Source organism: Macaca thibetana, chromosome 11 (assembly GCF_024542745.1).
Source record: "Macaca thibetana thibetana isolate TM-01 chromosome 11, ASM2454274v1, whole genome shotgun sequence".
Classification (NCBI taxonomy): Eukaryota; Metazoa; Chordata; class Mammalia; order Primates; family Cercopithecidae; genus Macaca; species Macaca thibetana.
Genome location: NC_065588.1, coordinates 113,011,058 through 113,037,299, shown reverse-complemented (window position 1 = coordinate 113,037,299; position 26,242 = coordinate 113,011,058). Strand labels below are relative to the sequence as shown.

The 26,242-nt window shown below is 47.9% G+C and overlaps 2 protein-coding genes and 1 non-coding gene across 4 annotated transcripts in view; 1 reads left to right on the top strand and 2 right to left on the bottom strand.

The window, feature by feature from the left end:
- The window catches only part of SPRING1 (SREBF pathway regulator in golgi 1), a 465,726-nt gene that overhangs the window by 372,744 nt on the left and 66,740 nt on the right, over positions 1-26,242 (top strand). The gene's annotated exons all lie outside the window — the stretch shown is intronic.
- The window catches only part of RNFT2 (ring finger protein, transmembrane 2), a 106,770-nt gene that overhangs the window by 46,251 nt on the left and 34,277 nt on the right, over positions 1-26,242 (bottom strand). Inside the window, exon 6 of the mRNA XM_050748065.1 lies at positions 22,225-22,378. Within this exon, the coding sequence (XP_050604022.1) occupies positions 22,225-22,378 (154 nt within the window). The remainder of the gene's footprint in view (positions 1-22,224; positions 22,379-26,242) is intronic.
- Positions 19,372-19,475, bottom strand: LOC126931831 (U6 spliceosomal RNA). Its single transcript, XR_007717945.1, has one exon. It is a non-coding gene; the product is annotated as a U6 spliceosomal RNA (small nuclear RNA).

The following is a 26,242-nucleotide window of genomic DNA, read 5'->3' as shown; positions in this document are numbered from 1 at the left end:
AGATCACACCACTGCACTCCAGCCTGGGAGACAGAGTGAGACTCTGTCTCAAAAAAAAAAACAAAAAAAAAAAAAAAACAAAAAACCAGAAAACCAACAAACCAATAAAATGCCTATTAACATCTCCCTAAGGGCCCAGAAACATAGTTTGAAAAATAGTATTTTGCTTAATCCTGACTTTGACTAGATTCTAACTTTCTTACTCACTTTAAATTATAAACAGATGGCTGCTAATGCTCTCTTATCTTCCTCAGAATGACAATAATTAACTAACTAGCCAGCACTTGACTTGTATTATTTCATTTAATTCTCACAACAGTGTTATGAGTTAAGTCCTGCTATTCCCATTTTAAAGACAGAGACGTTGGGGCTCAGTGAGGTTAATCAAGGTCTCAGGGGCAGAAGGAGCTAGAATTTGAATCTAGGTTTAATTTTAGGGTTTAGTATGTGCTCTTTCAACGATTCCACAGGGCTGCAGAGAAAGACAATTAGTTGCTTCTCTTGCTACATGCTCTAGAATCTTCCTGGCAACAGAAAGGGAGGTACATTTTGTAAAAGCATAAAGCCCACTAAATATCACGTAATATTAACATTGCTAATGATCAGTATCTCACTGGCTTTCTCTTCTGTTCCAGTAAAACCTGATGATGAGAAAAGGGACATCTTCAATAACAGCTGCAGGCAGACAGGGCACCCCCTGGCTTTGCTGCTCACTGCTGGGTGGCATTCCCTTGCTGGCCCTCAGTTTCCTCATCTGTGGAATGGGAACAGTAACAGCACCTACCTTCTTAGAGTGTTGCTGAGAAGACCAAATGAAATCATGCAGATAAAGCACTTTGCACAGTGGATAAATACACAAACAAGAAGAGAAACCTAGACGTATCAGCTGTTATTCTTATTGTCACCCTGTCAGGCTGAGTTGAGTCCTACTTTGTCACCTTCCAGCACAGTGACCCTTCACAAACTGGTTAGCCTCCCTGAGCCTCTGTTTTATCTGTCAAATGGTATTTTATTTTATTTTATTTTTTGAGATGGACTCTTGCTCTGTCGCCCGGGCTGGAATGCAGTGGCATGATCTCAGCTCACTGCAACCTCTACCTCCCGGGCTCAAGCAATTCTCTTGCCTCAGCCCCCTGAGTAGCTGGGATTACAGGCATGCACTATGGTGCCAGCTAATTTTTTGCATTTTTAAACCTTTTTTTTGGGGGGGGGGACAGAGTCTTGCTGTGTCACCCAAGCTGGAGGGCAGTGGCACTATCTCGGCTCACTGCAACCTCCCACTTCCTGGGTTCAAGCAATTCTCCTGCCTCAGCCGCCTGAGTAGCTGGGACTACAGGCACCTGCCACCATGCCTGGCTCATTTTTGTATTTATAGTAGAGACAAAGTTTCATCATGCTGGCCAGGCTAGACTTGAACCCGTGACCTCAGGTGATCTGCCCGCCTCAGCCTTCCAAAGTGCTGGGATTACAGGCGTGAGCCACTGTGCCCGGCCAATTTTTTGTATTTTTAGTAGAGACAGAGCTTCACCATGTTGATCAGGCTGGTCTCAAACTCCTGACCTCAAATGATCTGCCTGCCCTGGCCTCCCAATGTGCTGGGATTACAGGCATGAGCCATCATGCCTGGCTGAGACTAGGTGATTTGTAAAGAAAAGAGGTTTATTTTGGCTCATGGTTCTGCAGACTGTAGGGGAAGCACAGCACCTGCATTTGCTCAGCCTCTGGTGAAGCTTCAGGAAGCTTTTACTCATGGCAGAAGGTAAAGGGGGAGCAGGCGTGTCACATGTTGAGAGAGCAAGCAAAAGAGATGCCAGGCTCTTTTAAACAGTCAGATCGTGCATGAACTAATAGAGCAAGAACTCACTCGTTACCTTGGGGAGGGTACCCTGCCATTCACATGAGATTCATCCCCGTGACCCAAACACCTCCTACTAGGCGCCACCTCCAACATTGGGGAATCACATTTTAACATGAGATTTGGAGGGGACGAACATCCAAACAGTATCACCACACTACCCCTAATTATCCAGGCCACCATTTTCATCACTGGACTGTAAGTTCCAAGGGACAGGTACATATTTTTAGTAGAGACGAGGTGACCTCAGGTGATCTGCCCACATCGGCCTCCCATGGTGAAACTCCGTCTCTACCAAAAAAAGGGATTACAGGCATGAGCCATTGTGCCCAGCTAAGGAATCCCTTTAAAAAATCCTTGCTCTTAAAAAAACACAGCTAACTTGCATATATTGCATACTAGGAGATGTGCAATTGCATTTTCACAACAACCCTCTGAGGTAGTGTGGTGGGCACCCAGCAAAATTTCCCATCTTAATGCCCAGGACTATGAAGGTAATGAAATATCACATCTAGATCATATTATAAGCTACACAATAAAAGGGATTTTGGAGATATAATTGAGGTTACTAATCAGTTACCCTTTAATTGGTTAGCAGGCTGTCCCAGTGAGTCTAATTTAATCACCTAAGCCCTTTAAAAGCAGAGTTTTCTTGGGCTGGGGGAAAAGGAAGTCAGAGAAATGTCAAACGCAAGAACTGCACTCTGCTTTTGGCTTGAAGATGGTGGCAACTGTGTACAAGACTTAGAGCGTGGCTTCTAGGAGCCGAGAGTAACCTGGTTGGCAGCCGGCAAGGATGGGGGACCTCAGGTCCTACAACCACACAGAACTGATTTTGCCAACAACCTTAATAAGCCTGGAAGTAGACTTGTCTCCAGAAACTCCAGATAAGTGCCCAGCCTGGCCAACACCTTGGTTTCAGCCTTGTGAGACCCTTTGTAGAAAACTCAATCAAGCCGACCTGGGCTGCTGACCTACAGAACTGTGAACTAATAAATGAGTGTTTTCTAAGCTGCTAAGTCAGTGGTCATTTGTTAGGCAGTAAATGAAAACTAATACACGTAGGTACTATTGTGATTGGACTGGGCACAGCGGCTCATGTCTGAAATCCGCACTCAGAGGCCGAGGCACGTAGATCACTTGAGCTTGGGAGTTCGAGCCCAGCCTGGGCAACATGGTGAAACCCCATCTCTACCAAAAAAAGAAATATATGAAAAATTAGCTGGGCATGGTGGCACACATCTGTGGTCCCAGATTCAGGAGGCTGAGGCAGGAGAATCACTTCAGCCTGGGAGGCTGAGGTTGCAGTGAGCTGAGATCACGCCACTGTACTCCAACCTGGGTGACAGAGACTCTCTCAAAAAAATAAAAAATAAAAAAAAGCATAATGTAGATAGGTACTATTATGATCTCATTTTACAGATGAGAAAATGAATGCAAGAGATGCAAACTGCCTTACTAAGGTCCCAAAGCTGGTAAATGGCAAAGGGTTTCTCAAACAGGATTTGAACACAGGCAATTTGGCTCCAGGGTCCATGCATTTAACCACAGTGCTGTGTTTTCTCTGTGTATTTATCCAGAACAATCTCTAAGATAGATGGATAATAAAAGCAAGGTGGGAGCTGTACATAGAATGTTACCTTACTATTTGAACATATAAAGGTGAGTAAAAAAAACATACACATGTATTTGCTGCTGCTGCTGCTGCTTTTTTTTTTTTTTTTTTTTTTTTTTTTTTTTGACAGAGTCTCATTCTGTTTCCCAGGCCTCTCTCTCCTTGGCTTGTGAGTGGTCATTTTCTCTGTGTCCTCACATGATCTTTCCTCTGTGCCTATCGGTGTCCCAATCTCCTCTTCTTACAAGGACACCAGTCCTATTGGACCAGGGCCCATCCTAGTGAGGTAGGAGGTGGGACTTGACTCCAGAGGTGGGGCTCAGATATGGGGCCAAATTGAGAGCTAGCTAGAACAGGGACAGGGTGGAAGCGGCTTTCCATAGCCATGCCCACCAGTATGCCACGTTAGTTTACCATTGCCATGGCAACACCCAGGAGTTACCACCGCTTTCTGTGACCATCACCCAACGACCCAGAAGTGACTAGCCCTTCCCTGGAAATTTCTGCATAAACTGCTCCTTAATCTACATGTAATTAAAAGTAGGTACGAATATGGCTGCAAAACTGCCCTGAGGTGCTGCTGTCTGCCTACGGGGCAGCCCTGCTCTGCAGGAGCAGTCACAGTGCTGCAACGCTGCCTGAGCTGTAACGCCTCGTCAGTAAAGCTACCTTCTTCTACCCTACCACTGGCTCGCCCTTGAATTCTTTCTTGTGCAAAGCCAAGAACCCTCACAGTCTAAGCCCCTCTTTGGGGTTTGCCTGCCCTGCATTACTAGTGACCTCATTCTAACTTAATGACTTTTTTTTTTTTTGGAGACAGGCTGGAGTGCAGTGGCATCATTTCAGCTGCAACCTCCACCACCCGGGTTCAAGTGGTTCTCCTGCCTCAGCCTCCCAAGTACTGGGATTACAGGCACATGCCACCAAGCCTGGCTAATTTTTGTATTTTTAGTAGAGACAGGGTTTCACCATGTTGGCCAGGGCTGGTCTCGAACTTCCGACCTCAAGTGATCCACCTTCGTCGGCCTCCCAAAGTGCTGGGATTACAGGAGTGACCCACAAAACCTGGCCGTCTTTATAGATCCTATTTCCCAATATAGCCAAATTCTGAGGTCCTGGGGTTTGGACTCCGACACATGCATTTCGGGGGGCACAGTTGAGTCCATAACATTTGGGGGGCTGACCCAGGGCCATTAGGCACACATTTAACCCAGAGTTTCTCAACTTCAGCACTACTGACATTTAGCGCTGGATAATTCTGGGTTGCAGTAGGGGACTGTCCTGTGCACTGTAGAATATTCAGCAGCACCCCTGGTCTCTGTCCACTAAATACCAATAGCACACGCCCTCCAATGGTGGCAACCAAAAATGACTCCAGAAATTATCACATTCCCCTAGTTGGAAATCACTACTTAAACTTCTTCCAGCCCCCATGTGTGGGTGGTTGGAACAAGTGTGGCTGGCTCTTCTAGAAGTTCTTATTCCAGGATGGGGCACTGTGTCTTTACACACAGAATGTTATGCAGCCAAAACCACAGCTGAGGCCTAGAATACTCAGAACTGCCCCAGCATAGACAGATGTCTGATTGGGAGAAGGGAAGGAGGGGAGAGGGGAAGGCGTGACTTCCAGGAGTGAAGATGCCTCCATCAATGGGAAACCACTGTGAGAGCAAAAATGCTGGGTTCAGGGCCCGGAAAACGTAGGGATTTTAATGGCACCGAAAGCCCCATGAATCATCTTGGCTCTCATGTCAGAGAAAACCACCTTTTTTATTTTTGTCCACCTTCCCTCCCCTTCCCCTGTGCTTAGAGAAAAACCAATAGCATTGAGAGTTCATGGAATCTCACCCTACTGGAACCTCTTGTCCAGGGATTTGGCTGAGCCTACTGAGCTAGAACTTAGTTAAGATGATTTAGGAGGCCGGGCGCGGTGGCTCAAGCCTGTAATCCCAGCACTTTGGGAGGCCGAGACGGGCGGATCACGAGGTCAGGAGATCGAGACCATCCTGGCTAACACGGTGAAACCCCGTCTCTACTAAAAAATATAAAAAACTAGACGGGCGCGGTGGCGGGCGCCTGTAGTCCCAACTACTCGGGAGGCTGAGGCAGGAGAATGGCGGGAACCCGGGAGGCGGAGCTTGCAGTGAGCTGAGATCCGGTCACTGCACTCCAGCCCGGGCGGCAGAGCGAGACTCCGTCTCAAAAAAAAAAAAAAAAAAAAAAAAAAAAGATGATTTAGGATATGGAAGGGCTTCCTCCTCCCTATCCTTATGGAAAAGATGGCAAGTTGGTAAAATGCTGTGTTATTCAGAGAAATCAGTTCAGCTAAGCCTTTCCTTGTTTCTGATATAACCAATCCTAGTAACCACCCAGCAATGAGGTACCTGACCTTGCACCTTACGATAACCTTAAAGAGACAGAAATGACCACTAGAGAGGCTGGGCATGGTGGCTCACACCTTTAATCCCAGCACTTTGGGAGGCTGAGGCGGGTGGATCACTTGAGGTCAGGAGTTCAAGACCAGCCTGGCCAACACGGTGAAAACCCTTCTCTACTAAAAATACAAAAATTAGCTGGGTGTGGTGGCAGGTGCCTGTAATATCAACTACTTAGGAGGCTGAGGCAGGAGAATCACTTGAACCCGGGAGGCAGAGGTTTCAGTGAGCTGGAATTGCACCACTGCACTCCAGCCTGGGTGACAGTGAGACTCTGTCTCAAAAAGAAAAATAAATGACCACTGGAGAGATGAAGAAGCTGGGAGCTTCAAAAGAGTGGTCAAGGTTACCTGGGGAATAAGTCAGGAAGTCAGGATTTGAACTCAGTTTTGTTAACTCCAGCTGTGTTCTTTCTACTCTACAGTGCTGTCTCCTGCACATGGGACTTGTAGAGAGTTCTTAGGGAAGGGCCTGCTTTTGTGTTTCTCCATCTGCTACCTGTACTTTTGGGAAGCTGAATTAAATTCTGTCCTAAGAACATTCTAGAACAATGCTTTCTGCACGGATGGAAATATTCTACCTCTGCATTATCCACCCCAGTAGCCATGAACCATTTCTGCATTTGAGCCCTTGAAATGTGGTTGGTGCGACTGAGGAACTCAATTTTAAACGTAATTAATTTAAAGTTAGAGAGCCACATGTGGCCTGCAACTACTATATTAGACAACATAGCTCTGGGATCTTGGGCTAAGGAGAATTCATTTTCTTTTTTCTTTCTTCTTCTTTTTTTTTTGGAGATGGAGTCTCACTCTGTCGCCCAGGCTGGAGTGCAGTGGCGCAACCTCGGCTCACTGCGACCTCTGCCTCCCGGGTTCAAGTGATACTCCTGCCTCAGCCTCTGGAGTAGCTGGGATTACAGGCACATGCCACCATGCCCGGCTAATTTTTGTATTTTTTTGGTAGAGATGGGGTTTCGCCACGTTGGCCAGGCTGGTGTCAAACTCCTGATCTCAGGTGATCCGCCTGCCTCGGCCTCCCAAAATGCTGGGATTACAGGCGTGAGCCACTGTGCCTGGCCTTCAATTTCATAAAATGTGAACACGTCAAATGTTTAATAATTAGTATTAGTATTATAGAAGTAGGAGTATATGATATGTTTCTCTGTATGTCTCTGGGACAGAGGATTTACCTTCTTACCTAGGTTTAGGCTAGGTTAGTATAAAACCAAGTTTCATTCACAGAGAATCAAGTAAGTGGACAAAGGTTATGATGATGTCTTAGTCATTATTATATTCTCGGGATCTAGCATTGCCCCTGTAAGCAAATAGGCCCTGAATAACATCAGTGGAATTGATGAGACAGGGGCAGTGGCTGCGGAGAACACTATGTGGTGGGAAAGAAGCAGGCGTGGTTGTGTTTTCTTTTAGCTACTATATTAGACAGCATAGCTCTGGGATCTTGGGCTGAGGGGAATTCATTTTCTTTTTTTTTTTTTTTTTTTTTTTTTTTTTTTTGAGACAAAGTCTTGCTCTGTCACCCAGGCTGGAGTACAGTGGCACAATCTCGGCTCACTGTAGCCTCTGCCTTTGCCTCCCAGGTTCAAGTGATCCTCCCACCTCAGCCTCCTGAGTAGCTGGGACTACAGGTGCCCGATACCATGCTTGGATAAGTTTTTAGTTTTTTGTAGAGACAGGGTCTCACTATGTTGCCAGGCTGGTCTTGAACTCCTAGGCTCAAGTGATCCTCCGACCTCAGGCTACCAAAGTGCTGGGATTACAGGCGTGAGCCACAGCGCCCAGCGAAGCTCTGAATTCAGCCCACAGTGGTATACTCCCTGAGAGTCAAGAGCAAGCTAGGGGTCTTTGCTCACGTGAGTTCACATTCTAGTGGGGAAAGGACAGAAAATAAATAAAGACAAACAATCTGATTGTTTCAGATACTGGTACACACTAGGAAAGATATAAAATGATGGTGGAATACCATCTCTCAGTGGGGTAGTTAGGAAGGACTTTCCAGAGGTGGTATCATTGGAGTCAAGATCCAGGTGATGGGAAGGAGACAGCCAGGGGAACATCCAGGAAAAAACTGCTCCCAGCAGAGGGAACAGCAAGAGCAAAAGCCTGAGAAGGAAGGTGCTGGGTGCTTTGGAGGCACCAAGAAGTCACCAGCACGGCTGGTCCTGAGTGAGCAAGAGACAGAGTCATGGGTGATGATGTCAGAGAGGTGGAGTAAGAGCCAGGCCAGGCAAGTGCAACACATATGAGTTATATGGAAGTTTTCTGGACCAGGCACAGTGACTCATGCCTGTAATCCCAGCACTCTGGGAGGCTGAGGTGGGAGGAGCACTTGAGCCCAGGAGTTCGACACCAGCCTGGGGCAAGATAGTGAAACCCTGTCTCTACAAAAAATTTAAAATTAGCTGGGCATGGTGGCATGTGGGGCGCTGAGGTGGGAGGGTCACTGGAGTCCAGGAGGTCAAAGCTGCAGTAAGCTGAGATCATGCCACTGCACTCCAGCCTGGACAACAGCAACGAGACCCTGCCTCAAAAAAAAAAAAAAAAAAAAAAAAAAAAAAAAAAAAGCTATCTGAATGTGTAACAACAAGCGGCAGCTCAAGACACTCGGCCAGTGTGATGGTTTTGGGGCTGAGGTTGAAGACCAGTCGATGCCATCTTTAACCCATCTTGGCTGGCCAGGAAGCCCAGTTCTCCTAGAAGGCCCAGGCGTGAGGATTCCTGACAGACCCTCCAGCGTTGCAAGGCACGTGGGAATTGGCATTGGCATTGGCAGCGGGATGATTAAGAAAAGGCAGAAAATGGAGAGATTCCCAAAGTCCCCAGACAAGGTGGCTCACCCAGCCTCACACGTCAGGGCCATCAATCGACCCAAATACCAAAAGCACTTGCAATATAATAATTATAATATGAAAACCAACGCACCCTCTCAGTGGATGGTGTGGAGGCCCGGGAAAGAGCATCTGTGCCGTGAGCCATTAGGGGTCTCTGACAAATGTGTCTTCTGCCCGCATCCCCACCCCAGCTGCAGATGAAGACCCATCCTTTTCTTCTCCCCAGACAAGGATTGATGAGGATTCGGGAGAGCACTCAGACAGGCAAGGGAAGGCTGTGAACCTTTTCCAAGACTGCAATTTATCTTGGGGAAGACCATTCACATCACTTTCTACAGGCTAGATTACGCGCTGACCTGGCACATTAATCTCGCCGAATAAAATAATCATCATCAGAAAAAGGGAGCTGGACAGTTGCCAGGGAGGCATTAATAACTGTCACCCACAACTCGGAGGCGCAAGAAAGGGGCGCTGGGTCCATCCCCGCCTCCTCGGCCCCAGCAGTGTCCGTTTCAAGGAGAAGGAAGTAAGGAAGTGAGGTAGCTCTGGCCTGGACTTGGGGGACTTTTTTATGAATGGTTTAGGAGGACTTTTCTCCAAGATTAATTCTCAGAAATTTCCTAGGCTGGGTGCAGTGGCTCATGCCTGTAATCCCAGCATTTTGGGAGGCCGAGGTGGGCGGATCACCTGAGGTCAGGAGTTCAAGACCAGCCTGGCCAACATGGAGAAACCCCGTCTCTACTAAAAATACAAAAATTAGCCACGCGTGGTGGTGCACGGCTGTAATCCGAGCTACTCAGGAGGCTGAGTCAGGAGAATTGCATGAACCCAGGAGGTGGAGGTTGCTGTGAGTCGAAATTGTGCCACTGAACTCCAACTTGAGTGACAGAAACTCTGTCTCAAAAAACAAAAAAGAAAATTTTCCAAATGAATTCAGGGAACATACACGGGAAGGACTGAGGTCTGATAACTCAGGGTAGCAGTTCCAGAGCAGGAGGACTGCCTGAGTTCAAATCTCCACGTAGCCACTTGTAAGCTATGTGGCTTTGGGCTACTTCCTTAGCCTGTCGCTGTTTTCATTTTCTTCCACTGGGCACGTGAAATGGTACAGGCACTGTGGGAAAGTCTGACAGTTCCTCAAAGAGTTCAACAGAGGATTACAGCACGACCCACAATTCCACGCCTAGGTATTTAACGCAAAAACTGCGTTCAAACAGATACTCGTCTACAAAAGCGCATAGCAGCACTATTCACAACAGCCAAAAAGCGAAAACAGCCTAGATGTCCACTGACAGAGGAACGGCTAAACAAATTGTAGTCTATCCACACAATGGAATATTGTTTAGCCATAAGAAGGAATGAAAGCCAGGCGTGGTGGCTCACGCCTATAATCCCAGCACTGTGGGAGGCCGAGGTGGGCGGATCACCTGAGGTCAGGAGTTTGATACCAGGCTGGCCAACATGGCAAAACCCCGTCTGTCTAAGATACAAACATTAGCCAGGCCTGGTGGCGCCCGCCTGTAATCCCAACTACTTCGGGCTGAGGCAGGAGAATTGCTTGAACCCAGGAGGCAGAGGTTGCAGTAAGCCAAGATCATGACAGTCCACTAAAGCCTGGGCAACACAGTGAGACTCTGTCTCAAAAAAGAAAAAGAAGAAATGAAGTGCTGATACATGCTACGACATGGATGAACCTCGAAAACATAGCATGGCATGAGAGAAGCCAGACACAAAAGACCGCATAGTGTATTATTCCACTTATACAAAATGTCCAGCAGAGGCAAATCCATACAGATGAAAAGCAGACTGGCGGTTGCCAGGAGCTTGCGGGAAGCGGGAAAGGAATGTGACTGCTTAGCGGGGACAAGGTTTCCTTCTGGGGTGGTGAGAATGTCTTGGAACTAGACAGAGGTGGTGGTTGTACAACACTGTGAATGTACTAAACGCCACTGAATGGCATACTCTAAAATGATTAATGGTTTATTTTTATTATTTTATTTTTTTGAGACAGGGTCTCCCTCTGTTGCCTAGACTGGAGTGCAGTGCTGCCATCAGGGCTCACTGCAGCAGAATTAACCTTATAGGCTTAAGTGATGGTCCCACTTCAGCCTCCCGAGTAGCTGGGACTACAGGTGAGTGCCACCATGCTCGGCTAAATCTTTGTATTTTGGTAGAGACCGGGTTTTGCCATATTGCCCAAGCTGGTGTTGAACTCCTGGGCTCAACAGATCCGCCCAACTTGGCCTCCCAAAGTGCTGGGGCTACAGGCATGAGCCACTGCGCCCAGCCTGATGGTGAATTTTATGTTACGTGAATTGTATCTCAATAAGAAAACAAAAGTCAAGACAACAGTATTTCCCTCACGAGGCTGACGTCAGATGGAAATGAATTAGAGCCCTGCCTGCCCACGTGAAAGGCTGGCCCCACACTGGCTGTTCCCGCTGTTATCTGTGTTGTTACTGCAAGGCTTGCACTCCTTTGCAAGTTATTTAACTCAGTTTCCTCTCTGTGAAAAGAGATATCAAAAGCATCTACCCTCCTGGGACTGTTAAGATCAACTGAGACAATGTCTTTAGGAGGATATAAACTCCAGGAATACAGGGGTTTCTATTTACGGGTTCACTGATGTATCCTCAGAGTTTAGAACAGAGTGGAGCATGTAGCTGGCGTTCAGTAAATCTTTCTTGAACAAATGGCTTTGCTTAACACACTGCCTCATAATAAATGCTCAGCAATATTTAGCCATGTTTATTATTATAAGTGTGGCTGCCAGATTTCTTTCAAAGGCCCTATATGGTCTTTTCTAGCACAGGGAAGTGAGTACTACTTTGCTTATAGGTTTTTGTGTCTTCGTGAAAGAAGTGTTTTGACACCTACCAAATGTAAGAGGTTTGAACTGAGCTGAAAATGAAATCCAAGCTCTCGCTGTTGCTGTAAGAGGAGGTAGTGAGTTATTACAACAGATTAGACTATCTATCCATCCACCCTACTTGCATTTATCCATTCATCTATCCATCCATCCATCCATCCACCCACCATCCATCCATCCACTCTCCTCCCATTCATCCATCCACCATCTATCCACCCATCACTCTCCTATCATTTACCCATCCACCCATCTATCCATCCACTCATTCTCCTCCCATTTACCCATCCACCCATCCACTCTCCTTCCATTTACCCATCCATCCACTCTCCTCCCATTTACCCATCCACCCATCCATCTACTCTCCTCCCATTTATCCATCCATCCATCCATCCATCCATTCATCCATCTATCCACCCATCCATCCACCATCCATCCATCCATCCACTCTCCTCCCATCCATCCATCCACCATCCATCCACCCATCACTCTCCTACCATTTACCCATCCACCCATCTGTCCATCTACTCACTCTCCTCCCATTTACCCATCCACCCATCCACTCTCCTTCCATTTACCCATCCATCCACCCACTCTCCTCCCATTTACCCATCTATCCATCCATCTACTCTCCTCCCATTTACCCATCCACCCATCCATCCATCCATCTACTCTCCTCCCATTTATCCATCCATCCATCCATCCATCCATCCATCCATCCATCCATCCATCCCTCTCCTCCCATTTATCCATCCACCCACCCATTCATCCATCCACTCTCCTCCCATCCATCCATCCATCTATCCATCCATCCACCTATCCATCCATCCACCAAACTTCCCAGATGGTCATCTAATTCATCTATCTACCTACCTATATATCCATTCACCTGTCCATCTACCCACTCAAACACACATGTATACATACTTACATACATACAATGAACGCTTCTGAATACACAGCAGATACTGGTGATCCATCAACAAACAAACTGGATGCATTCATTTCCTGCTGTCACAGAGGTTACAATTAAGCAGAGAAGGCAGACATTTAAATGAACAATTACAGTCAGAGTGGTGGGTGCTAGAATAGGGGAAGTATAGGGTGCTGTAGGAGTCCTCGTGGGAGAACCATCCCTAGCCTGAAGAGGCAGGGAAGGTTTCTAAGAGGCAGTGATCTGCAGAGAGAACAGGAGTTATGAAGACATGAGAAGGAGGGAAGGCTTTTTGAGGTAGATGAATCAGTAGGTGCAGGTGAGAGACAGGGGAGAAAGCAGCCCACTCTAGAAGATTGTAGGTTCGTTTCTCAATGTCTCAGTGCCTCAATTTTCTTATCTGGAAAATGGGATAAGAACAGCATCTACCACATAGGGATGCTGCAGAATGGGGCGAGTTAATGAGCATAAAGAAGCAAAAGAGGCCAGGCGCAGTGGCTCACGCCTGTGATCCCAGCACTTTGGGAGGCCAAGGCAGGCGGATCACCTGAGGTCGGGAGTTTGAGACCAGCCTGGCCAACATGGAGAAACACCGTCTCTACTAAAAATACAAAATTAGCCAGGTGTGGTGGCACATGCCTGTAATCCCAGCTTCTCCGGAGGCTGAGGCAGGAGAATCACTTGAACCCGGGAGGCGGAGGTTGTAGTGAGCCAAGATTGTGCCATTGCACTCCAGCCTGGGCAAGAAGAGTGAAACTCCATCTCAAAAAAAAAAAAAAAAGAGAGAAGCAAAAGAGGTAGGGTCTGTCTGGAGCATGAAAAACAGAGTAAGGGAGTGAAAGGGAGAGGGATGAGTAAGTATGCCAGACAGGGGGTGGGACCCGTGATGGTCCACAAAGCCTTACCTGCCTCCTCTCTAGGTGATAACTCTTCATACACACATTATATCTTTTTTCTTTTCTGTTTTGTTTGTTTGTTTGTTGTTGTTTTTAGAGAGACAACATCTCCCTCTATTGCCCAGGCTGAGTGTAGTGACGTGATCATGGCTCACTGCAACCTCAACTCCTGGGCTCAAGTGATCCTCCCACTTCAGCTTCTCAAGTGGCTGGGATTACAGGCGCATGCCACCATGCCCAGCTAATTGATTTTTATTTTTATTTTTGTTATAAAGGTGGCGTCTTGCTGTGTTGCCCAGGCGACTCTCAAACTCCTGACCTCAAGCAACCCTCTCACTTTGGCTTCCCAAAGCAGGGATTACAGGTGTGAGCCACTGTGCCCTGCCAAGTCTTTTTACCTTTGCAGTATCTAAAGAACGCTACTGTTAACATCTCAATTTTCTGCAGGAGGAAAATGCTCACATTAAGCGACTTGCTCAAGGCACCACAGCTGTAAAATTGCAGGTTAGGAATGGCCCAGGCCCTCCAGCACCTGGCCGATCTGGCAGATGGTCTCCTGGTTCTCAGAAGTAGCCACGGGCTTGAGAGTTGGAAGACTTGGGTTTTCATTTTGATTCTATAACTGAGCAACTGGGTGTTTTTTGGACAAATTATCTCACCTCTCTTTCAGCCTCAGTGTAGTAAAGGAAATAATGGCCACTCAAGGATACCTGGAAGCTGTGAATGTGACATTATTTAGAAAATAATCATGTCTTTGCAGATGTGATTAAGGATATAGGCATGGGGAGGTTGCCCTGCCTTATCCAGCTGGGCCCAAAATACCGTTACATGTATCCTTATAAGACAGAGGCAGAGACAGGCATCATTCACAGAAGAGGAGAAGACCATGTGGCTATGGGGGCAGAGACTAGAGTGACACAGCCACAAGCCAAGGACACCAGGAGCCACCAGAAGCCCGAAGAGGCAAGGATGAGCCTCTGGAGGGAATGCAGCCCCGCTGACACCTTGATTTTGGCTCAGCGACACTGATTTTGGATTTCTGGCTTCCAGAACTGTGAGAGAGCAACGCTTTCCCTTATTTCAAGCCACCAATTTTCTGGTATTTTGTAACTGCAACCACAGGAAACTAATAGTTTTTCATCTAGAAAGAGGTGACAGTGAGTTGTATCTCACAGGGGTATTGAGAGCCTTGGAAGAGTTGGACTATGAGAAAGAATCTAGACAGAACCCAGAAGGCACCAGGTGATGAGTCAGCCTCAAGTGCCTTCCTTATCTTGTCCCAAACCCACTCCTTTGAGGTAGAGCACTAGGGTGGTGAGGTAGAGCTGGAGTCTTGAAGTTGTAAAGACCTGCGCTGTCATCCTGACCCCACCACCGAGCAGCTGCGTGAGTATAAGAACTACCTGATCTGGGCTGGGCGTGGTGGCTCATGGCTGTAACCCCAGCACTTTGGGAGGCTGAGGTGAGGGGATCACCTGAGGTCAGGAGTTCAAAACCAGCCTGGCCAACATGGTGAAACTAAAAATACAAAAATTACCCGGGTGTGGTGGCACGTGTCTATAATCCCAGCTACTTGGGAGGCTGAGGCAGGAGAATCCCTTGAACCTGGGAGGCGCAGGTTACAGTGAGCAGAGGTCGCGCCATTGCACTCCGGCCTGGGGGACAAGAGTGAAACTCTGTCTCAACAACAACAACAAAAAGAACTACCTGATCTCGTAACCCCCATTTCCTCAACCATTGATAAAAGTAACTAGCACCTACGTCAGAAGAATACTGAGAGGCTGGCTTTGTCGCCCAGGCTGGAGTGCAGTGGCACAATCTCAGCTCACTGCACCCTCTGCCTCCTGGGCTCAAGCGATCCTCCCACCTCAGCCTCCTGAGTAGCTGGGACCACAGTCATGTACACCACACTCGGCCAATATTTTTTGTATTTTTTGTAGAGACGGGATTTCACTGTGCTGCCCAGGTTTGTCTTGAACTTGCGAGCTCAAGCAATCCACCCATCTTGGCCTCCCAAAGTGCTGGGATTACAGGCGTGAGCCACAATGCCTGGCTTTCCTGTTTTATTTTCACCTGCTGAAAATAAACCAGAAGGCACAGGGCAGGATGGAGCTAACTTCAGTTTCTCTGCCATTTCACTTACTCGCCATTTACAGAGCTCTGCCCAGTGCCCAATGCTGGGTCGGGTCTTACAGATACACTGGTGGGCCAAACAGACTTTTCAAATAGTGAGGAGGCAGGAACGAATGTAATAATCACGCAAGTACTTTGGGAGGCTGAAGCAGGAAAATCACTTGAGCCCAGTTCAAGACTAGCCTGGGCAACAAAGTGAGACTCCACCCCCAAGAAGAACAAAAAAATTAGCCAGGTGTGGTGGTGCACTGAGCAGTCACAGCTACTCAGGAGGCTGAGCTGGGAGGATCGCTTGAGCCCGGGAGGTTGAGGCTGCAGTGAACTGTGATTGCGCCTCTGTACTCCAGCCTGGGAAACAGAGCAAGACCTTGTCTCAAACGAAACGAAACAAAACAAACAACCCCCACCCCCGGCCACACACACACACAAGTAGGTAATCAGAAATGCTATGAAAGAACAGTACTTAGGGTGATATAAAAGAGACTTTTGAACTGAAGCCTCAAGGATCCATTGGAGAAGGAGCATCTCTGGGGGTCTGAAGGGCATGCGAAAGAGGCCGAGACAGGAGGGAGGAGGGCAGAGGGAAGAAACAGAGGGGGAGCCAAGGAGTGGCAGGGCGTGATGCTGGTGGCAGGGGCAGAGGCAGCCTGGGTAGGCTTTGTAGCCGCGCCTGTGGAGCTTGGTCTTTGTCCTGAGCACAAGGGCAGTCCCTGGAGGGTTTAAGTTGGGCGGAGGTGAGGGGAAGTGATAGGAGAGGATGGATAATCAGATTAATTTTCTTTTAGAATCCTGCTCTGCTGGCAGGGAAAAGAATGAAGTGGAGGGGGTTGGAGTGGACACACAGAGGGAGACTACTTTGGTCTCATGGTGGTGAGCACTAGGGTGGTGACGGTGGAGATATAGAAGGAGGATGGGCTCCCACGTCATTGAGGAGGTAAAATGAACAGAACTTGGTTGCTGACTGGAAGAAGCAAGGAAGAGAGAGGAAGAGTCAGAGGTCCTTTCCAGGTTATCGATGTAAACAATGTGGGGTGGAGGGAAGTGCTATACTCTGAGATCTAGAACAATGAGAAGAGGCCCAGGCTCTGGGGAAGATCCTGAGTTCCTTCTTGAAAATGGGTCTACTATGACTCATTGCTTTGCCTGGCTCAACCCAGGCCCCATCTGAAAGGCAGCCATGTTTTTTCATACCAGCTGACACTGCCTCCCCCTTGGCAACAGCTGATTGGACAAGGGGTAGGCACATGACCATGTGCACCCATTCATTGGCCAGCTGCTGACCTATGAAATAGCTGGCACACAAAATGACCTGGGCCAGTCAGACCTTTTCCCAGGAGCTGAACTGGGGAATTGTAAGAGGACAGGACACATGCAGTGCATGCTGCAGACCACAGATCGTGAGCTGCAGTGACAGCCAGGGAGAATGCTAGGAAGCCTTGGTCTAGCTTTGCACTCTCAGCTCTGAGTCTACTTATAGAAGTGAATCTGTACAATATCCCACTCTTTGCAGTAACTGGACAGCACCTCTGTTCTGACCACAGCAGAGAGACTAAAAGCTCAGACTCAGGGGCCTGACTGCCTGGTAGTCTGACTTTACTCTTCAGCTTCTAGCTGTGTGGCCTTGGGCAAGTCACTGAACCTCTCTGTGCTGTAGTTTCTTTCTTTCTTTTTTTTTTTTTTTCAGTTTCGCTCTGTTGCCCAGGCTGGAGTGTAGTGGTGTGATGTCATCTCACTGCAAGCTCCGCCTCCCTGATTCAAGCGATTCTCCTGCCTCAGCCTCTCAAGTAGCTGGGACTACAGGTGCCCGCCACCACGCCCGGCTAATTTTTTTGTATTTTTTTTAGTAGAGATGGGGTTTCACTGTGTGTTAGCCAGATGGTCTCGATCTCCTGACCTCGTGATCTGCCCGCCTCGGCCTCCCAAAGTGCTGGGATTACAGGTGTGAGCCACCATGCCCGGCCTGTAGTTTCTACATCTGTGAAAATGGGATGGCAGTAATAACAGGATCCTGTTCACAGGGATGTGGTCATGACTCAATGAGTTTGTACATGTAAAGTACTTGGGACAGAGGCCAGTACACAGTTAAGCGGCCTCTAAGAGTTTGCTATTACAGTTGTTATTCCTGGTCCTAATTAGAACAGGCAGAAAAATGATCCATTGGTGACAATCTGTTCTCAAGTGTCACTTAGCACAGGCCACTCTGTGGGCTCTGCCTGTACTGCCCCTCTGTCTGACCTGGCTGGCTGTGGAGAGCCAACAATTTCCCAGCAGCTGACAGGTGCTAAGGAAAAGTGGAAGACATTGCCATTTCTCAATACTGGCTTCAGTCCAGGCTCCTCCTCATCCTGGGTTCCTGGGGTCAGAGCTTGGCTGTAGCTGGGCGCAGGGAGGGGTGTTACTGCTCAAGTGAGGATGATGTGCCTTGTGCCTGCAGGTGGCTGCAACCTATGCCGTTGCAGGAGCTGGTCCACCTTGACGAGGCAGCTGATGGCTGCAGCCCATTCCTGGTCAATGTATGTGGTACCCAGGAAGCTGGCAGTGTAGCTCTCAGACCTTCACTGGCCAGACCTGTCATATCTAACAAGGGAGTGAGGCCGGAGCAGATGTTTCAAGGAGGGGGCCAACCAGAAGCTTCCCCCTGGGGTTCCCAGCCCAAGAACACGAAGCCAGTGTAGGGGCACACAAAGCCTATGGAAACAATCCTGGCTAGGATTCTCAGAGGTCAGACAGCTGGGAGAGACCCTTGGGATTGACATAAGGCAGACATGAGTTCAAATCCTGGTTCTGACAAGTGTCTATCGGGGGATCTCTGGGCCTCAATGTCTTTGTCTGTAAAATGAGGATAAGTGTGTATATCCTGAAGGGTAGGGTGCTAGTAGCAGTAGTAGGAGGAAAGAGGGGCATAGCAGTGATTTAAAAGCATCACCCTGGTAGCCAACATGTATTGAACACTTACAATGAGCCAGGCCAGCCCTAAATATTCATAAACTCCATTGACGCCATCAGGGAAGTCTCATGGTAGAGTGAGTAGGGTCCTGGCATACTAAAATCAGGTAACTGAAGAGTTTAATACCTGTGCTATTTACAAAGGTGTGGGCAGGGTTTGTGGAAACCAACAAGAGGTGGTCTAGTCCAGAAGGGTAGAGGGAGGGCACAGTCACCAGACCTAGATAGAAAGCTGTCTGGAGGAGCTGCCTGTGATAAGAACTGTGTGTTCAGACTTATTTTCGACATGTGAGAAAGCGGGTGGTAGGAATAACAGTGCCCGTTTCCCAGGGATGTTGTAGAGATTCAGTGGGTTACTGGGTGTGAAGTACGAGGAATATCACTCACCCATGGTAACCCGGGAGGGAGGAAACCAGGTGTGGCAGGGAGCGGAATGCTGCGCCCACCCAAAAATGTCCATATCTTTTAGAAAATTATTTTATTTTTATTTACTTTTTTTTTTTTTTTTTTTTTTTAAGAGACAGAATCTCACTCTGTTGCCCAGGCTGGAGTGCAGTGGCATGATCATGGTTCACTGCAGTCTGGAACTCCTGGCCTCAAGCGATCCTCCCACCTTGGGCTCCCAAATAGCTGGGACCGCAGGCATGTGTCACCACACTAAGCTAATTTTTAAAATTTTTAGTAGAGACGGGGTTTCGCCAGCAGGTTGGTCTTGCCCAGGCTGGTCTCAAACTCCTGGCCTCAAGCGATCTTCCTGACTCAGCCTCCGAAAGTGCTGGGATTATAGGTGTAAGCCATTGAGCCACCACACTCGGCCCTATCTTTTTTTTTTTTTGATTAAAAAAAAATATAGCATGCTTCATGAATTTGTGTGTCATCCTTGCATAGGGGCCATGCTAATCTCTGTGTCATTCCAATTTTAGCATATGTGCTGCTGAAGTGGGCATGATGTCCACATCTTGTTTTTTTTTTTCTTTGGAGATGGAGTCTCGCTTTGTTGCTCAGGCTGGAGTGCAGTGGTGCGATCTCGGCTCACTGCAACCTTTGCCTCCTGGGTTTAAGCAATTCTCCTGCCTCAGCCTCCCGAATAACTAGGACTACAGGAGCATGCTGCCACACCCAGCTAATTTTTTTTTGTATATTTAGTAGAGACCGGGTTTTGCCATGTTGCCCAGGCTGGTTTTGAACTCCTGAGCTCAGGCAATCCGCCCACCTCTTCCCCCCAAAGTGCTAGGATTACAGGCGTGAGTCAATGCGCCCAGCTGATGTCCACACCTTAATCCCTAGAACCTGTGAATGTTACCTTATGTGGCAAAAGAGACTTTGCTGATGTGATTAAGGATGGGAGATGAGCCTAGATTATTTGGGTAGGGCCAGTGTCATCACAGGGTCCTTATAAGAGGAAGGCAGGAGGGTAAGAATCAGGAGATGCAACAATGAAGGCAGAGGTGTGGCATGGAGGGAGAGAGGAGAGAGGAGAGAGGAGAGAACGCTCAACCTGACATCACTGATTTGGAAGATGGAGGAAGAACACAGCCCTGCCAACACCTTCATTTTTGCCCCAGTAAAACCCATTTTGGACTCCTAACCTCCAGAACGATAATAAATTAATGTTGCTTTAAACTGCTAAGTTTGTAGCAATTTGTCACAGCAGCCACAGGAGACTAACATGCTGGGGGAGTAAATACCTCTGCCTCTCCATCGGCTGAACCCAACTGGAAGCTGATGGGCACAGGAGCCCATAGTTCACGCAGGTCAGCCCCCTGGGCAGACAGCAGGGTGAGAAAGATGGAGAGTGTAGCTGAAACGATCAGAGGAAGTCATTTAGCTGAAAAACTATTACCCCATTTTACAGATGAGGGCACTGAGGCTAAGTCATTCAAACAAGATTGCACAGCTAATCAGTGCAGAGCTGGCAGTCATGAAGATTAGACAACACAGGGATTGTGAATCACTCATTGAGCAATTACCATGTGCAGAGTGTGGAGCAAAGCACTCTGTATTTCCCACAACCAATAGTTCTTACAAACGGAGTACTTTGGAGGAAGGTGCTATTGTTATTCTCAGTTGACAGATGAGGAAACTAGGTTTTTGTCACCTGCCCAAAGTCACACAGCTGGAGAGGCGCATGGCTGGGATCTGAACACAGATGTGTCTGATGCCAGAGTCCATGGGCATAGCCATCAGGCCATGCTGCTTTCCAGTGTCAAGTGCGTGGTGCTGACCTGGAACCCTGCACGAGCTCAGTGGGCAAAAGGTCCTGGTCATCATGGTCTTGGGGAGGGTAAATGGGAGGCATCTGAGGACTTTCCTAGGCCTGTTGTTTCCCCTCTGGCCTTTCTTCTCCACATTTCTTTTTTTTTTGTCTTTATGCCATTTTGCATTTCCTAGCACTGCCTTTTGGGTACCAGAGCTGTGGCTTCGTCTAAGAAAACCTCAGCAGCCTAGGATTTTGGCTCAACTAGATAAATCAGGGGTCCCCAATCCCGGGGCTGATGACTGGTACTAGACTGTGGCCTGTTAGGAACCAGGCGCACAGCAGGAGGTAAGCAGTGGGTGATCAAGCATTACCACCTGAGCTCCACCTCCCATCAGATCAGCTGCAGCAGTCGATTCTCCTGGGAGTGCGAACCCTATCGTGAACTGCACATGCGAGGGATGATCTAGGTTGCATGCTCCTTACGAGAATCCAGTGCCTGATGATCTGAGGTGGAACAGTTTCATCCCGAAACCATCCCCACCCTGATCCGTGGAAAACCTGTCTTCCATGAAACCGGTTCCTGGTGCTAAAAAGGTTGGGGACCACCGTGTTAAATCACACAGTGGAGGAAGGGAGTGGACATGAAAGGTGGGAGGACCAAAACGGGCCCAAAGATTGGGGTCATGGGTTGGGTTAGTTGCCACTCAAGATCGATGGTCACTTCCAAGCTGCTCTGCTGTCAAGCAATGCCTGGGACATGTCTCAGCTTTCTGAACTTGAAAGATGGCTGTTTTTACATAATGGAAAGCAGGAGACTTTAAACATTCTTTAGTCCATCTGCTTCAGTCCACATTCCCTTTGGGTCACCTTACAGAGCCACTGGCAATCGCTATGTCCTATAGGTGATACCTTGTCTGAGCCCTGCTCAGTCCTCTGAACTCCAAAGTCTACTCCCCAAGGCCTCTTCATTCCAACACCTGCCTGGAGGCCTTTCTCTGTGATACACAGCAAAGCATCATTGTCCTCACCACCCACTCCAGGGTCTGTGGCAGACATCACTAATCAATCATGGAGATCTTTCCTTCCGAGCCTCAGTCCCCTCTATAAAATTAGTTCCTGGAAGCCACAAATAGTCAAAACCTATTAGGGCTCTCCTTCCCTGGGAGAAGCAGGACCCAGAGCATGCTAACATGCTTTTTTTTCCCTCTCTCAGGTGAAATGTGGATTAAAATTGCATCAAGGGTAGCTGTGAACAACCTAACTTAGGAAATGCACTTGGAAAGTAGAGGTGTGACAAGGTGGTGATGACAAAGAGCCATGCTCAGCTTCATGGAATTAGAAGAGGTGGGTGACAGGAGCTATGAGCTCAGGCTCTCTTTATTTTATGTGCTGACATCAGTCCACTCTCATCCATTCTTTCCTCCTCAGAAGGCACTCTGAATCCTCTGTGTGATCCATGTGACTGGGGTTACCTGATGGTTGCAGCCAGTGCCTACCTTGGACTTGACGGCCAGGATGATCTTGGGCAGGGCCACGATGAGGCACTTGAGGGCGATGGTGATGTACTTTAGAACAAAGTCTGCGATCCCCACGATCCACAGCAGGTCAAAGAAGTCCAGTGTCTCCAGGTTGGGCTTCAGGAATATGAGGCTGGGGGAAGGATTCAGAGGGTCAGAAGGTTCCCTTAGGGCCAGGCCTCAGCAGCTCCTTCTACTCACTCAGGAGCCTTCTAAGTATCACCTGTAGAAAAAGCACTGAACTGGGAGTCAGACATCTGTGTCCTTTTCCTGAAGTATCACCTATAGAAAGAGCACTGAACTGGGAGTCAGACGTCTGTGTTCTTTTCCTGAATCTGCTGCTCACCTGCTGTGACCTCACATGGATCTTTTAACCTCTCTGAGTCTTAGTTCCCTTGAGAGTTAAATGGCCATATTGGAGTTTCATTAAGGTCCCTGTTTTAGTCCTTTTTTGTGTGTTGCTATAACAGAATACCTTAGGCTGGGTAATTTGTAGAGGAAAGAGGTGGTTTTGTTTGTTTGTTTGTTTTTGAGATGGTGTCTTGCTCTGTCTCCCAGGCTGGATGGAGTGCAGTGGTGTGATCTCGGCTCACTGCAACCTCCATCTCCTGGGTTCAAGTGATTCTCCCGCCTCAGCCTCCCAAGTAGCTGGGACTACAGGCATCTGCCAACTCAGCTGACTAATTTTTTGTATTTTTAGTAGAGACGGGGTTTTGCCATGTTGGCCAGGCTGGTCTCAAACTCCTGACTTCAAGTGATCCCCCCACCTCAGCCTTCCAAAGTGCTGAGATACAGGCATGAGCCACTGCTGTCAGCCAGAGGAAAGAGTTTTATTTAGCCCAGGGTTCTACAGGCTGGGAAGTTCAAGGGCATGGCACTAGCTTCTGGTGAGGGTTATTTTTCTGGTGCATCATAACATGAAGGAGAAGGCCAAAGGGGAAGCAGACAAACCCCAGGGGCATCCTGGCTTTATAAGAACCCACCCTCACAGGAACTAATCCATTCCCATGAGACTAACCCAGTTTCACCAGAGCAAGAACTCACTCACTATCATGAAAATGGCACCAAACCACTCATGGAGGATCCATACCCGTGACCCAAACACCTTCCGCTAGGCCCCATCTCCCAACACCACTGGGGATCAAATTTCAACATGAGTTTTGGTGGGGACAAACCCAACCATAACAGTGCCCTCTAGTTTTGTGGGTCCACAACAGGCTTTATAAGAGGAGGCAAAAGGAAGGAAGGAAGGAAGGAGGGAAGAAAAGAAATGAGGAGGAAGAGAGGGAGGGAAGGCAGGGAGAGGAAATTAGGAAGGCAGGCCAATACTATGAAGGAGGGAGGGAAACTGATGTGCCAGGAACTGTGCTAAGCTCTTTGCTCACTGATCCTCACGACTGTCCCGTGCAGTGAGTGTTGCTTATCTCCAGTTTATAAATAAGGCGCTGAGGCTTGGAGAGGTGACGTCAGCTGCCCAAAGTCACACTACATAAGCATAAAGGCGTTGGTATCAGACAGACTTGAACTGGAATCCAGGCTTCTCCATTTATTGGACCCTGGGCAAATAAAGTTATCTCTGTAAGCCTCAGTGTTCTCATGAATAAAATGGGAATTGTTCCCTGCCTTATGGTGTCATTGGCAGGATTTGATGAGATAATGGACAGATTACAGACCCTGCGGTGCAGCAGTGATGACGATAGTAATACTATGAGGCAGGTACTTTTATCCACCCCATTTTGCAGATGAGGAAACTGAGGCACAGAAAGGTAAAGTAATATGTGGAAGATCCTAAAAATATTAAGGGACAGAGGTGGCCTGGAACCCAGACATCCTGGCTGCAGTTAAAGTTCTCCATCCATACTCTCCAGCTGAGTATTGTAAACCTGTCCATGACCAGATAAGTGAAACCTCATGTTCAGTTTCTGAACTTAACTCGTTGGAGACAGACAACAAGCAGTTCTCAAACTGGCACTGGTGAACAGACCACACTTTGAGTGGCACTGCTCTCCAACACCCCCCAAGAGGGGAATGTTCTTTGTAATAGTGGCTAAAATATCCTGGCTTTAGATGTCATGCAGCCCTGCTCTGTGCATTTTACATATCTTAACTCATCTTGTCTTCCCAAAGACTCTATGAAGTAGGTACTGTGAATATCCCATTTTGAGGCTGGGCGCGGTGGCTCACGACTGTAATCCCAGCAGTTTGGGAGGCAGAGGCAGGCGGATCACTTGTCAGGAGTTCGAGACTGGCCAACATGGTGAAACCCTGTCTCTATTAAAAAAATAAAAATTAGCTGAGCATGGTGGTGCATGCCTGTAGTCTCAGCAACTCAGAAGGCTGAAGCAGAGGTTGCAGTGAGCCGAGATCATGCCACTGCACTCCAGCGTGGGCGATAGAGTGAGACTCCTTCTCAAAACAAAAAAACAAAAAAACATATATATATATATATATATATATATATATATATATATATATATATATATATATCCCATTTTGAGCTGAGGACACCGGGACACTAAGAGGTGGAGTCACCTTCCTGCAGCATCTCGGGTTGAATGTGGAGCTTAGATTGGAACCAGTACTCAACCCATGCTGGTCCCTCTCCTTTCTTCCTGCCGGATTACAGGCTCTGGGCAAGGGCCAGACTGAATCCCATCAGCCTCCTCCAAAGCAGGGAGAAGTGCACTCAGCACAGAATGGATGCTTTCTATATGCTTTGGAAATACTCAGCTGGGCTGGCGGAAAAGGGTGCAAAATGAGGCCCCTATTCTAGCATCCTAAGAATGGGTTGGTCTGGGTTATTTTGAGGAGGGCAAAATTACTGACAAGTCACTCACAACACCTTCAGTGACCCTCCCACATCCCCACCCTGTCTCCATGGGATTTCTCGTCGCTCTTGTTGCCCAGGCTGGAGTGCAATGGTGCAATCTCGGCTCACTGCAACCTCCACCTCCCCAGTTCAAGCGACTTTCCTGCCTCAGCCTCCCAAGTAGCTGGGATTAAAGGTGTGCGCCACCACACCTGGCTAATTTTGTATTTTTAGTAGAGATGGGGTTTTACCCTTTTGGCCAGGCTGGTTCGAACTCCTGACCTCAGGTGATCCACCCACCTCAGCCTCCCAAAGTTCTGGGATTACAGGTGTGAGCCACCGCGCCCAGCCTGCTGCTCCTCTCTTAAGCTTCTCTCTCTCTCTCTTCCTGTGCGCCAGTTTGACTCAGCCTGCTTTGATGGGGGCACAGAGGTCTGAGCCTGGGAATATGATCATACCCAGAAAATGGCATGAGCTGGAAATTCATCCAAGGTTCTGGGAAACTCCACCTCCTCCACCCTCCACCAGGACCTTGACATTCTAGACCATGCACTGAATGCAGGGTACGAGATCTGTGTTGACGCCTCGGAACTGCTCCTCAAATTGCTTTTATGGGTGGCCTCAGAAAGTGGCGAAACCACACAGTCCTCAAAGTTCATTTTCTAAACAGATGGATGTGATCTGAAAGCCCGATTTGAGTTTCAACCCTGTCCTAGAGGTCCTCTGGCCAACCCTACCCCCAACCATCCACAAAAGAATCTTCCCTCAATTCTGGCAGCTCTGATAGTTTCCACAAACAGCAGTCACGTTCTGATAACATTCACTTATGCAGTGATCTCCAAATACTTTTTAAAAAATGAAGCCAAATGTATTCCAATTACAGGATTATTTTTCTTTCCTAATTAATTCTTTGGTGTTAAAATAATCATTCTTTTATGAAATGATGTCAGTGGTAGATGATCTTTTTTTCTAATTGTGGTAAAACACACAGAACATTAAATGTACCGTCTTAACCATTTTTACGTGCACAGTTCAATGATGCTAAGTACATTCACATTGTTGCATAATCATCACCACCATCTAACCACAGACCTCTTTTCATCTTGCAAAACTGAGACTCTGTATCCATTAGCAGTAACTCCACATTCCCTTCTCCCCACAGTCCCTGGCAACTGCCATTCTCCTGTC